This window comes from Harpia harpyja, chromosome 17 (genome assembly GCF_026419915.1).
Source record: "Harpia harpyja isolate bHarHar1 chromosome 17, bHarHar1 primary haplotype, whole genome shotgun sequence".
NCBI lineage: Eukaryota > Metazoa > Chordata > Aves > Accipitriformes > Accipitridae > Harpia > Harpia harpyja.
The window spans coordinates 28,631,551-28,647,942 of NC_068956.1; the positions used below are offsets into that span (position 1 = coordinate 28,631,551).

General features: G+C 42.0%; 1 protein-coding gene across 3 annotated transcripts in view; it reads right to left on the reverse strand.

Moving 5' to 3' along the window:
* Positions 1-16,392, reverse strand: part of DCLK1 (doublecortin like kinase 1) — a 246,668-nt gene that overhangs the window by 24,585 nt on the left and 205,691 nt on the right. For all 3 annotated transcript variants that reach the window (XM_052812468.1, XM_052812470.1, XM_052812469.1), the window contains 5 exons: positions 10,734-10,880; positions 5,688-5,821; positions 4,933-5,010; positions 4,187-4,283; positions 2,215-2,295 (listed from right to left, as the gene is read on the reverse strand). In XM_052812468.1, coding sequence (XP_052668428.1) covers positions 2,215-2,295; positions 4,187-4,283; positions 4,933-5,010; positions 5,688-5,821; positions 10,734-10,880 — 537 coding nt within the window. The remainder of the gene's footprint in view (positions 1-2,214; positions 2,296-4,186; positions 4,284-4,932; positions 5,011-5,687; positions 5,822-10,733; positions 10,881-16,392) is intronic.

A 16,392-nucleotide genomic window follows, 5' to 3' on the forward strand; every position in this document is an offset into this window, starting at 1 on the left:
TGCTAAAAGCAGCAATTGGACAGAAAAGAAGAAATCACAGAACTGTTGTGGAATATGTGTTTCACTTATTTATGGACAGAACTGCTACAGGTTTTGATTGCAAAGAATTACAATCAGCACAAAACTACAAGAAGTGCAGCAGAGCTAGACCAAAGGTGAATTGAACACAGAATCTTGTTTCCAACAGTGCATCGTAGTCACTGTTCATGAAATACTACATTTAACGAAGACAAGTAGATCTTGAACTTTCCCAGGTATATCCTCCAGTTTCTGCCAACCAAGTACTTAAGCACTTTGTGAGACATGAGTTGTGTCCAGACCACCACACTTAATAGGCACCAACGGGTTCATCCTCCAAAAACGTATCAAACCCTCTTTTGAATCCATTTATACTTGGCCTCTACAGCATCCTCTGGCAAAGGGCTCCCCATTTTAACTTACTGCACAGAAACCCAGGAATTTGCCAGGGTGCTTCAGTGACCACGGCTTGGTTAGTGGAGCTCTGGAGCGTTAAAAGACTTCAGCCCCAGCCCCTTTGCCCGGCCTTCCCCACGAGCGGGCAGTAGCGAGGGCAGGGAGCGGACCTTCGTGTCGCCTGCGCACTATCACCATCACGTTACCGACAAAGAGCCGCACCTCTTCTTCTTCTTAATACATCTCGCTAAAACGGCTTCCTAAAATACATCACGGTGTAACTGAAGCCAAAAAAAAACCCCAAACCAAAAAGGTGTCCGGGGGGAGCATTAACAGTTCCAATGTATTTTTCAGAAAAAGAGGAAGATTAGTGACCACATCCTTAATGTGGTGTGAACAAGCGATGTTTCAGTAACCTCAGCAGCAGTGCGCAGACCGCCGCTGCGGGTGACCTGGCCGCTCCGCGGCTTCTGATCAGTCACCTCCATCTCCTCCTCAGCAGCGCTCCAGAATTCCCCACCTCTCCTCCTCCCGTGGAGACAGACAGACACCTCAGTCACCAAAAGTCATTATAAATTGACAGAACACTACGTGCAAGGACGGCACCTGGCACCGAAGAAAATTAATATTTCAGCTGCTTGAATGTCATCTTAAAAATGAAAAGATTTTCAGCAGACATTGTCCGGGATCCTTGCACTCTTCATACACTGCAGAAGTGCTCTGCATGATAATAGCATTTACAATCAAAAAAAAAATGGTTTGGGCAATAAGGGAGCCTCCAAGACTAAAGCATATATTTGGTAAACACTTAACTGGTCACCACTGTTCTGGGCTATATGGAGGACACTTTCATTAAAAAAGATTAACATTTGAGGTTAGTGTATATTTGAATTTTTAGAAGAGTGGTTTAGAGAGAAAAAGATTTTGGATACAGCAGCTGAGGGACCAAATAGTATTCCAGGGAGGACTGCACACTCAGACTTGCAATAAACAAAACGAAACATCATTTCTTCCTCCTTTAAATTTTTTTCTCTGCTCATCCCAATTGTATTTTTTTTCTCAATCTTCCCTTCTGAATTTGAATCTGGATTTTCTCCAATTTTTCTTTGTTGTCATCCAAATATTTTAAGACATATCAAATAGTCTGAAATAATCAACAAATATTAAGTAGCGTCCTTGTCTCAACATTAATTAAAGAGAAATCTCTATTTTCTGCCAGATTTAGCCGTATGCCACCTCACTGACTACCACTTTTATGGCAAATGTCCAGTCGCTTAGAGACAAGCCAGGATACATAAATAGCTATTTCATGGTAACTCAGATTAAATGGATATGGCTGCACATAAATATATGTATATTTCAACGTCAGAAGCTAAATATGATTCTAAAGGTTTCCCTGTTTCATGCCAGATCAAGTAGGCTTAACACTATGGACTATATTTCAATAGCTCTTAATCGTGACTGTCAGATTTTTGAGTCCATCTGATTTTAGGAGAGCAAAATGTGTCACTGAACCTGCAAGCTGATTGTTAGAGGTATAAATTTGTCAAGTGTGGTTGAGATTTGTTGAAAACCTGGCCCAAAATATTTCAGAGAAATTGTAGCTGAGCATGCATAAAACAGTGAATACTCCAAGGTATGCTTGATATAGTAAACCAGCCTGTAACCCAGCTTATTTCCAGTTATCTCTGTGGCATTTTTAGAATCTGCTGGCTCCAAAAGGGCACAGAAAGGACTTGACAGAAAAGAGCTCAAAGGTGCCAAATTACTAGCAGCATGTACAAGCCTGAAAATACTTACATTAACCCATGGATGCTCAAGAACTTGCAAGGCTGAGAATCGCAGATCTACATCTACTTGAAGCATCATTGTGATAAGTTCCTGAGAAATGGAATACTGGGTCAAATTTAAAGAACATTTTTAAAGAACAAATCAACATTTAATTCACTAAAGTGCTCTTCAACTGGTTATGTAAGGGTGCTCCAAGAGAGAGTGAACTACCAACTGCAGAAATATATTAAGATTATTAAAAAAAAAGAACTATGAACTGCTGAACTTCAAGCTGAACTTTTAAATCAATATCTAACAGTACCTTGAAAAGCTAGAAGACAGTTCTGAGTTACAGCTCTGTAGCCACTGTTTAAGAGAAAAGCACTTAATACATAATGTACAAAACAGATGGTTGCATGAAATTAGGTTAGCTTCCCATTAAGAAAAAGCCGATTCCTCTGTAGGAAAAAAGCCAGCAAATCTCGAATTTTACTTTAAGCTCTTGTATAAATGACATAGAAGATATTAAAAAAACCAAAACACTTAAACCCATTATTTTTCATCCTCTGATTTTCTCTGCAATTACCTAGTTTTCAACTAGCATGTAAATAAACATATATCTAATTCCACCAGTGAGTGGAGTGCACAGAAAACAGGTTGGCAGTACGACAGCAAGTAAAGGGGTATCACCAAAGACCGAAGTTAATAATTCTTAGTGGCAACGAGAAGTTAAATGAATAGGCTAATGCTTCAAGACAGAAATTTTAGACTGAACTATTTGGAAGAACTAGTTTCACAGGAGAACGCCATTGGCAAAGGACTTGCAGAGTTCTCATTAATGATGGTACGAAATAAAGCCTGCTACAACACAATGATGTGGTTTAGAGGACTTCTTCCAACTCTATGACTGTATCTCATTCATTAACCTCATTCGTTAACAGGCTAAAACGCTAGTCCTAATCACCGTCCACATATCTGTAAAAGCAGGATGTAACTCTCCAAAGAATGGAGATTCAGAATGTAGAACGCTGTCTCATGACCTGCATCCACCTCCAAATTTCATATTTTTTTTGGTGATTAATTAAACACTGTCAGACTGAAAGAAATAGGAAGATAGTTTTGCCTGGATTTGCCTTACAGGCTACAGAAGTAAATTGGCAGGAATTAAGCACTTATCTACAGGATGACCATATGAATAGCTTTATGTTTTGGCTTTCTTTTTTCTTTACATACACATACGTATTCACTCTCTCTCTCTCTCTCTCTCCAGGACTATAGTGAATACCAGATCCCTAGAAAATCTATGAGTTAAACTGTTGCTCCAGTGCACTAATGAGAGTTAAAAAACTTGATCAGCTCTGCAAGTATAATGAACTCTGTCAGGATCTGTATCTGAAAAGGATCCTATCTGCCTTAGCACACCTCAAGCTCTACCTCCTTTGTGCCATGTGCCAAGAGGCTATGGCCCACCAACCGGTGGCCAGAACGAGTCTGGATTTCATACCACGCTGACAACACTAAGGGGTCACAGGCAATGTGAGGCGTGGTTCTTTGACAGAAAGAAACAACAGACATATCATCTAATGGGATTAACAAGGGGAAAACAGCCTCCCTATAATATTATTATATAATATTCAAAGGCTCCAGGTTGGTACCTGGTCCCCATCATAAGTACATATAAAGCACAGTCCCAGGGAGCTTTCAAGCTAAGAAGTGTAGGTCAAGCAAAGTTACTTAAAATTTTTCTTGATCAGTAAGGGCTGCTGGTGTCTCTGTTGTGTGAGACATCATATGGAGACAGGGTCCATTTCAGAACCACCTGGGGTCTAACAGGCAGACAGTGATCAAGCGACAACATACTTGGTGACCCAGAGGAATTTACAGGTGTAGCAGGAGATGCATGAGACATGTCAAATACAGCACTGTGAGAGAACAACACGCATTAGCTACTGGCACAGGGAATAATATTGGAGAAGAAAGCATCGTCAGCTATAAAACCCACCTTTGCAGAGTCAGAAACGTTGTCCCAATATGGAGATGGAAAATCCACCTGTCCCATCAAAATCTGATCAAAAAGCACTTCTTGGTCATCTCCACTTCTGTAAAGTAAAAACCAAACAAAAACAACAACAAAACCCACAAAGAAATTATTTCCAGAGCTGGTTTCAATAGGCTTCTTGAAATTGCTTTTAACTGGTGACCACTTAGTATGCTTTTGGAAGCTGTGGATTCCCCCCAAGCATACAACCATGGGTGTGGTGTGAATGGTGAGATCATAAAACAAAGTGCATTTGGTACATTCTTTCTGAGGTAACCTGCTTGTCTTTAGGATTGTCAACAACTTTGCAATTACTCTGAGGAGGAGAAAAGATCTGACATGTCCTTATTAGTGGCTTACATTTTAATTACCATTTACTGACCACAAAATATGTTGTATTTAGTCCATGAAAGAAGATGCTTATTTCACTGTGTATTTTAAACATCAGGCAAAGGCACCCAGAACCCGTAATGGAGACTCTGGTTTTGTAAAGCAATGAAGTTTAAACTAAAATAAACAAACACGAGGCAGAGATTTTACAGTAAAATCACAGAAATTTATGGGGTTTGTGTAAATTACTATGCAGAGCACAGGAAAAAAACAAACCCTACGAGCAGAGAACCTTTTCCAGTGGGAATCTCTGTGCTTAGTGCAAAAGAATTCACAGAACAATTCACAGAACAAGGATGGTTGAATAGATCAGTCCATACCCACGGAACGGAGGAAAACCACAGAGCAGGATGTAAGTAATCACACCCGCTGCCCAGATGTCCACCTTCAAGCCATATCTAGAAGTGTGAGAGACATGGTTAGAGACATCCGACTCCTATGAACTACAGTACAAGAACAGAGGAAACATTGTCAGAATTACTAATAATTTCTTACACATTCTCATCCAGACTTTCTCTATGTCCTACCTACCTATCTAATTCCGCTTTCAGATCTTTTTTACATCTTAAAACTACATTAGATGAGAGTGTAGGAGTGCACAGAAGACGTGCTGTATTCTTGAGTCAGACAGTGATGCCTACCAACATGAAGCCTGCAATGGTGACACAGGCTGCTCAAGCCAGCAGGCATTTACTCTGTGAAACAAATCAGAAGAAGAGGACAGTGTGATAACGAAATGAAGTTAAGTGAATGGTAATTAGCAGTCTCTGGGGACAGCTAAGAATTACTTTTATTGTACCTGCAAATGGCTGGTTACTAACTCAGTGTTAAGCTGAGAAGTTTGAGGCCAACAACTGGCAGAGGAACCTGATGTAACTCCAAAGTTGGCCCTGCTCTGGACAAGATAGCTTCCAGAGGTCCCTTCCAACAAAATTGTTCTACGAGCCATGATTCTGCATCATATCCAAGCAAAGGCAGCATAAAAACCTCAACTGCAAGAACTCCTGTCTGGCACACTGGCGAGAATGTGCTCCACTGCGTACACATGAATGAATCATCACTAGAAGTGATTTACCCAGTTTCAGCAATGATTTCTGGAGCTACATATGTTGGGGTCCCACAAACAGTATATAGAGGTCCATCCACAATTGTTGCTAGGCCAAAGTCTCCTAGCTTCAGGGACTTGCTTCCATCTTGGTGTTCATAAACCTAAACCAGGAGGAAAATTTGAAGGTTTAACACAATACCATCAAAGTAACTACTATGTCATTTACTAACTGCCTGAAATGTTCCTTCTAATTTACACTCTTTTTTTCTCCTTCTTACCTACTTCTACGTACTTACTTCTCTGCATGCTTTGAAAATTCACAGACAATTTGGACAACTTCCCTTGAACGCACTCAGGGTATTTGGGAAAGACTTACCTCGCTACCTGGCCAACAAGGAGATACTACTTGCTAGAAGCTAAAGCCCAGAAGCAAAGGTCTGACCTCCCAGCAGTGACATTCGTAGGTTCTCCCCACTGACAGCCAATTCACAGTGTAGGGATTCTGAGTTCATTCATTTCACTTGCACAGAGCTTAAAGGCTTGCACAGGAATTTCAGCTTCTTAGATAATACGACAGCGACTGCACTGATCGCAGCAACAGATTCTTCTCTGTGTATTGAAGTCACAAGGTGCAAACCTGGCTGGACTATTTCACCTAAAAACACTGTCCTCTCCTTGGATGACTGTTAAACACCAATCAGTGTCTTAGTGGTATGTTACCATCATCATCTACAGACGTAGGTAGGGCTGTTAATAAGTATACATGAAAATCCTGTCTTAAAACATGGTCTTCACAGCAGCAGCATGATCTTCATCGGTTTTTACAGGTGCAAAGGGAGATTAAGACATAGTCACAAGAAAAAAGCTAGAAACATCAGTAAAAAATACACAATTTTAGAAGCTGGCTCAATGCAAAAGAACAACCCCAAACCTGCAAACACTGAAAACTTACCAAAAAATGTGTAAAATAAAAGGGACTAAAATGTATCGAAATGAAACACTAGACTGTGAGTCTTTCTTTAATCTAGCTGCTGGTTTGGGTTCTTGCTTCCCATTTTGAAATTGTTTATGACGCTATTTAATGTTGTTTACCACAACAGCACGTTAAAAAATGGAAACAGCCTACAGGAGGCCTTCTTGAAGTATATGTGCATCACTTTATTATTTCGCAACCCAAATCAAAGCTCCATGCAGGCCGGCTCACCACTAGTGATATCCCGACAACAATTAGCACTAACACTGTGCAAAAATCAAATCCAAAGTCACCCTTCATAGCCATCTTGACCAGCTACTCCTACATCAGAAATCACATTTGTCTACAGCTGTTCGCAAAGGAAAATCCTACATTTTTTTCTTACAAAAATACAATAAATTCTACAACGGACGCTTGAACAGTTCACTTAGTGCAAAAATGAAATCTTGAAGTCTCTCACCGCTGTTTGCTACAGATCTGCTATAGCTCATAATAATTAGTTATATTATACAGGTCCCCATTTTCTCCTTTGTTAAGTCATGTCTAGAGAGAAAACCCCTCTGTCCTGAATCCCTGCTACCACGTGATACAGCCACAAGCAGACATTCAGAATACACAAAATTCTTCTCCTTTCCTAATGCTATTTTTAAAAATACAACTGGATCTTTAAGAGGACCAGCAATTTGATATGGATTCACATTTCTCTGCTACTAAGCCAGAAAAAAAAGACAGGCTTATAGAAAACCACTGGAAAAAAAGCAATTATGGTTTTATTAAAAACACAGATTGTTAAATACATCTGGTTCCTGAAACTAAAGAAAGTGCTCTCTGAAATGGCTGTAATAAATCTAATTTCAACAACAGTTTTAATTAAAGGCTAGAGACTAGAGCTTTAAATATTCATTTGCTGAAAAATGTAAAGTGTGCACTTAGACATCAAGAGCTGAATCCAGTCTAATTAGCAGCTCATATTCTATTTCATGCGGTTATCTTTTACAAGGCCCTCTCTGAGTTGTGTTAACCTAGTGAACATTCACAAGTTCCTTCCTTCAACACACTGCGCCTTGTGTGACTCATATATCCTAGAAATTAATCATGGAAGAGGCTTGTTTGGCAATATTTACCAATGCAGAAGGTTTGGTACTGTGCATTTTCTAGTATTTTGCCCCATCTGTTTCCAGGAATTACTTTCCTTGGAAAACTACTTCAGTTGACTTGTAAAACTGAAGAAAGTAACTTTTCCTCACCCTGTTATAACTCCATATAAAAAGGAGCCCAATGTGAAGCTGTGGTATGCTACTTGCCAGTCAAGGAATGTGAAAGATAATTTAACGCTCATGTTATTCAGAACACTATATGAGTTCCACTGCATTTAAATACTGGAGGGCAATTAAAGAAATGGGGATTAGTGCAAATTACCCACTATGTAGTGCTTTCACTGTTTTAACTAAGCAATAAAACTGTGTAATTGTACAACACTAATTGAATGCAGCCACACATAATTGTGTGCCACCATATGTATCCTATTACTATAAAGACTGTCAGTATTTTCTAAGCTGCTCTTGTGATCAGTGCAGATGGCAACAGTCAGAGAATTTGTTCTCTAGGGTTTATTATATGGCTATAAAGACATCCCATGACTTGACAAAATAAATGTGCTAAATAGCAGCAATTATGAAAAATGTTCCAATTAAAACATGGAAGACACTCTCTAGAGAACAAAAAAATGCTAAAAAGTCACAGGTATTGAGCATACCCTAAACCCTTGGACAGTTGACTGTTAGGTGGACTTTGCATGCCCTGAGGATAATACTCAATATTTGAGCACTTATAGAAATAACTGGTGTTGCACATAGGACATTGAGACAGGTTCACACACACAAAGTTTATCAGCAGGGTCTGTAGCGGATGGCACACATCCGCTCTAAGCATGAAAGCTACTTTTGGGGAGAAGGAAAAAACCAAAGGAGGCGAATGGGAAAGCTCTCCCAGGAGCCGGGAAGAGATGCAGTAAGGATGCTCCAGACGAGCATCCTCCTCTGGGTGCCCTCTCCAGAGCAGTGTGCTCCCTTTCACCCCCCGTATTTTTCCCGTAGTAACTCTATAGCTTTTGTCAGGCCTTGCTCATCCTCCCTGTCATTTTTTCCTGCTAATGGGGCTGTTAGCCTTAGGGCATGTATTGGTCGGGGCAGATGCTGCTCCCCCCACACAGCCCCCCGGTTGGCTGCTCTGCTTTGGGCAGGCCTGGTATAGGCTCCCCTAAAACTAAAGCTACAACCCACGGGTAGGAAAAGCAGCGGGGGGAAAGGGCCGATTCCCACACCGGTGCCCAGGAGAACCTGCTATAACAACACTACTGGGGTCTGCAGGTGCGAGACGGTGACAGTAATGGCGTGAAAGCAACACCACAGGAACAACGGGAAAAATACTGCCGTGACCTCTTAGGTGAAGGGTTACAGAGCTACAAGCAAAAGGCGGGCTGCAGAAGGCAAGCTGAAGGTCTTTAGCAACAGAAAGGCTGACCCGGATGGCATTTTGCAAGTGTTTTATAAATGCCACAAAAATAACCCTAACTGCGATCTTGTGACACAAGGAACTACCCATCCCATTTGACAGATAAGAAGATAAAAGTAGAAGGGTCAAGAGACGCTAAGGCCACAGACAGCCAATGCCAGAGGCAGGGTCAGCACTCAGGTAAGGCTGGTTCCAAAGCACTCTTCTAGAACAGCATTCGTTTTTTTCAAGGACCTAATAAAGCTTAGAGAATTAATGCAATTTGTGAATCAAATGCTGGCTTTTGAGGGTTAGGATGCTGCAGGACGTTAACTGCTGCATCCTCACTGCTCAGTATCAATATCAATGTAGGACCTTTACATACGCAGAACACCGGAAAAATCCCTCAGAAACAATTTCGGCTACAGTGCAAACAGTGTGATCATTCCCGGTAGTGGGTAATTACCAGAGATGGCTGGGCAGGCAAATCTAAACCTCTCCCTGTTGCCCCCACCTCCTGCCTACCTTCCTCCCCCCCCCCCCCCAAACTTCACTCTGCCGTTGTCAGACTTCAGGCATTTAGAGACGCGATAAGACAGCCGCAGGGCAAGCCTTGCCCCAGCCCAAGACCCTCCTGCATGCTCCAAGTCACAGCATTAATGAATCCTGGCATGTGGCTGCTCCAACTTCTGCAGGCAGCCACCTGCGAACGCCAGCACAAGGGCTGCGAAAGGAGCCGCAGCCATCAGCGTCCAGGGAAACTTCTACCCAACGTGGTGTTAGCCGCTTCTGGAAAACAAGGGCAGGCTACTCCCTCACCCAGAACTATAAAGGCACCCGCCACTAGAGGAACCTCGGCTGTAAAAATCCCACTCCCTGGAAGTTTAGTGAGATCTGCTGGAGTCAACTTTCCCATAAAGCCTCTTCGGTGTCAAGCAGGACTAAATGCACTAAGAAAGAAACCTATGTCAGCTGGAGAACATGACTGCTGCGCTCAGGAGTGCACAATTCTCAGCAATGGCCATGGTATGTTTTCCACTGTCTTCAGTGGATAGGGCTTATACAGATCCAGTCAGGAAAAAGAAGATTTAGGCTGTCTATTTGAGAAAGTGGCCTAATAAAAAGGATTATTTGGGATATGCAGCAGGGAAAGGAAGGACACTGAAGTCTCTTCCTGGCTGTGCTCTGACGTACTACACGACTAGGGCACAACATTTACACCCACCGCGTTTGTAAAACTGAACTGCTGCTAATTACTCTGGAAGGTGCAGGAGTACAGAATAGTCTATTGACGCCAGAACACCTCTGTATTTGAGAAGCTTGAAATTATACTGCAGCTTACTAAAAGGTCACTTCTAGTGATCACTGGAACAACTCTGCTGCTGCGTCCTGGGGAACAGTCTAGACATACCAGCTTACGTTACTGTACTTTTTATGATAGCCGTTATCCTTAGGAGAGCTTTACAGTGCTAAGGTTAAGATTAAAAGACCAATGACTTAAAAGACTGAAATAAACTTGGCAGGTGTGTGGAAGGAGGGAGAAGTGCAGACCTTCTCTCACACACTTCCAAGTTATCAACAATACCGAAAGCTGAATCTTTACTTACCAGTAGATTCTCCGGCTTGATATCCCTGTGGACAATGTTCAGGCTGTGAAGATATTTGATGGCACTGGCCAGATTGTAAAGCATCCCACTGGCATCCCGCTCTGTATATTTGTTGGTGGAAGTAATAGCATCAAAAAGATCTCCTCCCTGGAGCAAAATGACCATGGCATATGAGCAATACTGCTTATGAAATGACTGAAAAATTTAGGGCAGATCAAGGAGCATCATTTATAGAGGAGGAGGAGGAGGAGGGAGGAGCAGTACAGTTTCCTTGCTGCTATAAACTAGGGATACTGCGATGACATCCCCCATCATGGCAGCTGAACATATCAGTAATTCAGAACCATTTGTCATGGCTTAGTTGGTCAGCCAAGAGGCCGGAGCCTCTCCTGCAAACCATTCCCACCTGCTGCTGCTTTTGTAACACGTCCAGCACTTGCCAACCTGTGTCCTCACAGCCCCTGTTGCAAATTTCTGGCATGCCTACATACTTGCCTGTCATGATGCCACATACCAACCCTTGCCACTCTTTATTATAATCACAAACAGGCTGACATCAAATTTTTGCCCAAAGCCTGACTGAGCTCCAGAAAGATGAGGGAACTCTGAGTAAAACTCAAACCAGCTACCTGTCATCACTGCTAGCATATTTTAAAAGTCTGTTTCCATCTCATGAAACTTTGAAAACGTGGATTTTAGAAGGCTCTTTCTCTACACAAGAGGTGAAGTTTTTGGTAGTGTGATGCTTCCTGCAGCTAACACTGAAGCACTTTCCAGCATATATGTCAGACAATCATACTGGAAGACACTTAAGAATTAACATCAGCGTTTCACCACAGCTACAAATACAGACGGCAGCTTGTGCCGTTTCCAGCTCATCGTGCTATCTAATTCAGCTAAAAGCTATGTCCAGTCAAAGAAAAACAAGAAAACAAGAGAGAAAGAAAAGAAAGAAAGAAAAGAGGGAAAATTAAGTGGAAGTCCTCAAAGTTGAAATGATCTTCACCAGGAACGGAGGCAGCCATGACATTTGGACTGTATTTCCAGAGCTGAGCTGGCAAGCGGGAAGAAGAACATGTAAGTGCTTGGCAAAAGACCAAAAAATAAGTTTAAAGAAGAGATTAAGGAGGAAGCTTGACAGAGCAGAGGAAAAACCAAACATCTTTTGAGAGACACTACTCAGAGGTATTGGGCCTTCGGCCAAAATCAAAGCAGCACCATAAAGAAAACACAGACCAACAACAAGAACAAAAAAAAAAAACAAGAAAGGATAACTCTGCAAAAACAATGCAAAAAATCCCTGCTGCAGTCAAAACATCAAGGGAAAAAAAAATCACAGGAGACTGTATTTTAAAGAAAAAGCAGGTATTTTCTGAAGGCAACAGAGGAGTCCCAGCTTTGCCAACTCTCATGATTTTATCTATAGCCTCAAGTTATTTGCTGGGGTTTTTTAAGGCTCAGCTCCAGAGTAAACACTGTTTTGACTAAGAGAAAGGAGGAGGGCAAAGAAACAAAAAAAGAATTTTTCCAAGAATCACGGCTACAGAGAAAAAGGTAGGAAAAGACAACCACCGAAGACTCAAACCTAAGAAAACACACATTACTTGTTAAAAAAACCCAAACAAATTATTACAAATTTCGCATTGTTGAGGTGCAGCTGAAGACTGCCAGGGCAGGTTTACTCCCACTACAGATGCGAAACCCCAGCTTTGGAAACTGCTTGCAGCCAACCATCGTCAAATCTGGACCACATCAAAACCTCTTCCTCTGGCTGGTGACTGATCAAGATACCCCAAGATACATAGTGTCAAGGAAAAGGAGGAATAAAAGGCCAAGCTAAACCAGATAGAGGATTAGCGAGAAAGGCCAAATATTTGGCAAAAGTACAATACCATGTCCTTCACGGCATTATCTGATCCCTAAGTATTAGATATCAGCATGTGGCAAAATATGTGGGATAAATAATCTATCTTCCCTAAGCTCCATCCTGTGAAGCCCCTGTACCAGCTGCTTTTTAACATAAGGTAGTGGATTAGACACATCTTTGGTCTTATCCAATATGTTCCAGATGCTCAGGAGAGGTGTCAATAACATCAGCAAAGGATCTGCCTCCAAACAAAGAAAACAGTCTGAGCTGAGATATGAGGGGCAAGAAGCAAAGAAGCTGAACCTGAAAAAGAGAAAGGAAAATTTTGGCCTAAAGTCAGAAGAAAAAGAGCAAATGTTCATGTGCAAGAGAAACCTAAACTCAGGAAAAGATAGAGGCTGCAGAGCACATTAACAGACAGTCAAGCCAATCTAAAGCAGAATAATTTTCTCTGTTTAAGCAGTCTACTTTACTCGGTAAAGTTTCTTACCAGGTAGCCTGCTAAGAAAAGAGAGCATTTGTTTAGTCTGTGGGAATCTCTGCCGTTAAAAGAGAGGTGATATCCTGGAAAGAGTTAACGGAGCTGACAGCTATATCAGAAAGAATTGTTTTCAGACTTCCCTTTCCCTGAAGAGCACTTTAACCTGCAAGGTTCTGCTTAGCCGATTCACACAGCAGGTCACTATCATTTATTCAGGCACAAGGGGTGAGTTCAGGATGACATTTCAGTCTTAAATCCCCCGTTCTGGAGTGAAATGGGACCAGCAACATCTGAACGCAGTTTTTATTATCTGCGCACATGAGGAAGTATACTTGGAAATACAGTAACCAATTATTTATTTATTACCTTGTTATGTAAATGATATAATCTCTCTTTTCTTCTGCAAAAGTGAAATCATATCCTGGAGCAGTAAAGGAAACTCTGCAATAAATCTTGCTTGTTAAATTGGCCAAAGCCCTGTTAGGTTTGAATAACAATTTTGTTTCGCTGTGTAAAAAGGCAATGTGCCAGAAACCAGGTCCTTGCTTCCTTTTACAAGCACCACTTGCAATGTGTTTATATTTGTATTTATGAAGTGCTTTTTCTTACACTTTACAAAGCAATGAATGGCCTATCTGCCGTGAGGTGAGGGCAGTATCTGCAGCAGCCACTTATGTCAAACATGTTACTGCCAATTAATGCAGGGTGGTATTAACTGAAACCGTGCTCTGCAGTATCAAGCCTTTTCTCCTTGAATTTCTTTCCTGTCTGTGAGTTTGATTTAAAGTCAGGTCTTCAAAAGTCAGTCAATAACAGATGGTTAATAAATTCTAACAGTGCACACTATGAAATGGTAACAGTCAGCAATTGGCGAATTAACAATTAATGTCTTTCCAGAAATACCTTCCCTGGTGCCCACAGAGTATAACAAGGCTTTTTTTCCCAGTTAAGTATTAAGGAATAGATGTTTGCTTCAAAGAAACAAAGCTGACTTCCCAGGATCAGGATATTTCTTCTAAATTTCTTCTATTATTCCACATAAAAGTAAAGAACATTAAACCAGTGCTCTCTAGGATATCTGAACTACAGAGGTGTCTATAAAGCCCTTCTATATCATAACTAAAAGCATAAATATCTTAGTATGTGGAGCAACCCTGAAGAGTAAAGAAGAAAGAGCGCAAGGAAACAGTTTTTTCCAGAAAATTATTATAACGGATGGTTTTCTTTATATACATCTTTTAGGCTAGTTATTTTGGAAGAGTTGTTGCTCCCCTCCTCTCTTATTTAGCTCAGTAGGACTTTGATTAAAAATCCACCCGAGACTACAGTTTGAACATTTTTCAAGCATGAATAGCACAGCATGTTGCACCCATAAAGCCAGCTATGTGCTTACGTCTTGGCATGTTAGACAAGGCGCAGCTTTTACTTCTTAGCACATCTCATGGGGCCAAGATGAAGGATTTGTCAGTGCAGGCTGAAGCTGTGGCTCCATTCGATCACAACGCTGTGCAAGAGTACCGAGGAGCCTTTTAACGAGCTCTCGTGGACACTGGTAAAAACCTGCAGTAGCATGGATCTCACAGCGAGCTCGCTTATCACAGAAAAGAGCGGTAATTATGATTATAAGTGTTAGATGGCTAACGGCATCTGACCTGAAGCTGTGTTATTTCACGATGCGCTCCTGAGTGCAAGAGAGGGCTGTGACTGCGGTGGGGAAATGCTTCTGGGACCGGTTACACAGAGGGATTCGTGGTGTGGGAGAGTGCCAGTATTTTGTTTTTTTCTTGGGATTTAAGCTCTCCATCAGAGACAAAATGGGAATGCTGGTTACCCTGTCAGCTCCTTGCCACCAGCACATCCCAGCGTGCTTCTCCAGAGCCTGGAGGGGGTGGGCAGTAGGGCTGGTGGGACCACAAGCTCCACAGGACCACGCAAGCGAGTGGGGCACCTGGCAGGCTCAAACCGAAGAGGACAGCGCTGCCACCTCCCAAGCTGTGGGCACGGCCTCAGCTCCTCACGGATAACAAGGCTGTCCCAGCCTGCCGCAAGGACTGGGAAGATCTGGCCATTCACCCATGGGCCACACTTGACGGCCTCCCAGCAGCGCACTGGGAACACGGCTCGTACGACTGCTGCTGCCACAGGGCGCGGGGGACAACGGAACAAACCAAAAAACTTTTCGTTCTCTTTGCTCTCCCATTGCAGCCCAGAGATCGAGAAGTTCTTTAAGAAACACTTGGACCTGGGATCATCCTACCTAACATCTCAACGAGGCGCCCGCATCACGAGCATCCCCCAATCTCCACCTACAACCAGAGCAGAGCAGATAACAATCCTGCCTGCCAAAATCGCCTTCTCTCCCGACCGCTGGTGGTGCCTGTTTCTAACCACTGATACAGAGGATGTCTCCCGAAGGTGACCACGCTTTTAATTAAAGATACATGGAAGTGATGCGGGTGCCAGGGTTCAGAGTGCCTGACTTGCTCACAAGTGTTGAGCACGCACATACCACAGGCCTGCACACAAATGCTGCTGCTGCTGCACAGCTTCATGGTAATCTTTGTCCTGAAACACTCAAAACTGTGGATTTCCCAGGTGTCGGCATGATAGGCTGCCCCAGGAGAACGTGCTGGTCAAGGTACAGAAATGGAGGTGGCTGCTGGAAAGATCTCCTTCCCACAGAATAGCTGAGGAAGGAAGGAGAATCGCTAAGCCCGTTAGTGAATGTGGAAAACAGGTGTATTCTGTTAAATTAAGTATGGAGGACAAGATGTCCTCAGCGGTTTTCTGTCTTAATTCCTACAATTTACTCAAATGTATTTTTACCACCTTTTATACACAGTGGCATACTTGCGTATTAGTACCAGAACCGAGAGCTAAATTCGTACTTCTTGCACGGCACTGTTGACAGTATGGGGGCAAGACATGACCTGGTCTGACTTTCGTAATCCAACTTGAACATGTAATTCCACCAGTGACTGAAATAAATGCATGAGATCTGGAAGTTACTATGATGGAATAAATAGGGGACCAAATATAAAATACTGCATTTGCAAACTTACTTTTCAGAATAGAACCATGCTTTAAATAGCAGGTTTCTCTCTTTCACTTCTCCCATCCTCCAGCTTAAATTTAGATTATTACCAAGGAGGCAAGCCTGACAATGTGTTAATATAAATCAGTAGAGAAAAAAGACAGGTAATATTGTTTAAATTTAACATAAATTAATAAAATTTAATTAAACTCTATTTTATCAAAGAGTATTGAATTACGAAGGCTGATATTTACGGCTCTTCACACTGTGTGTATTT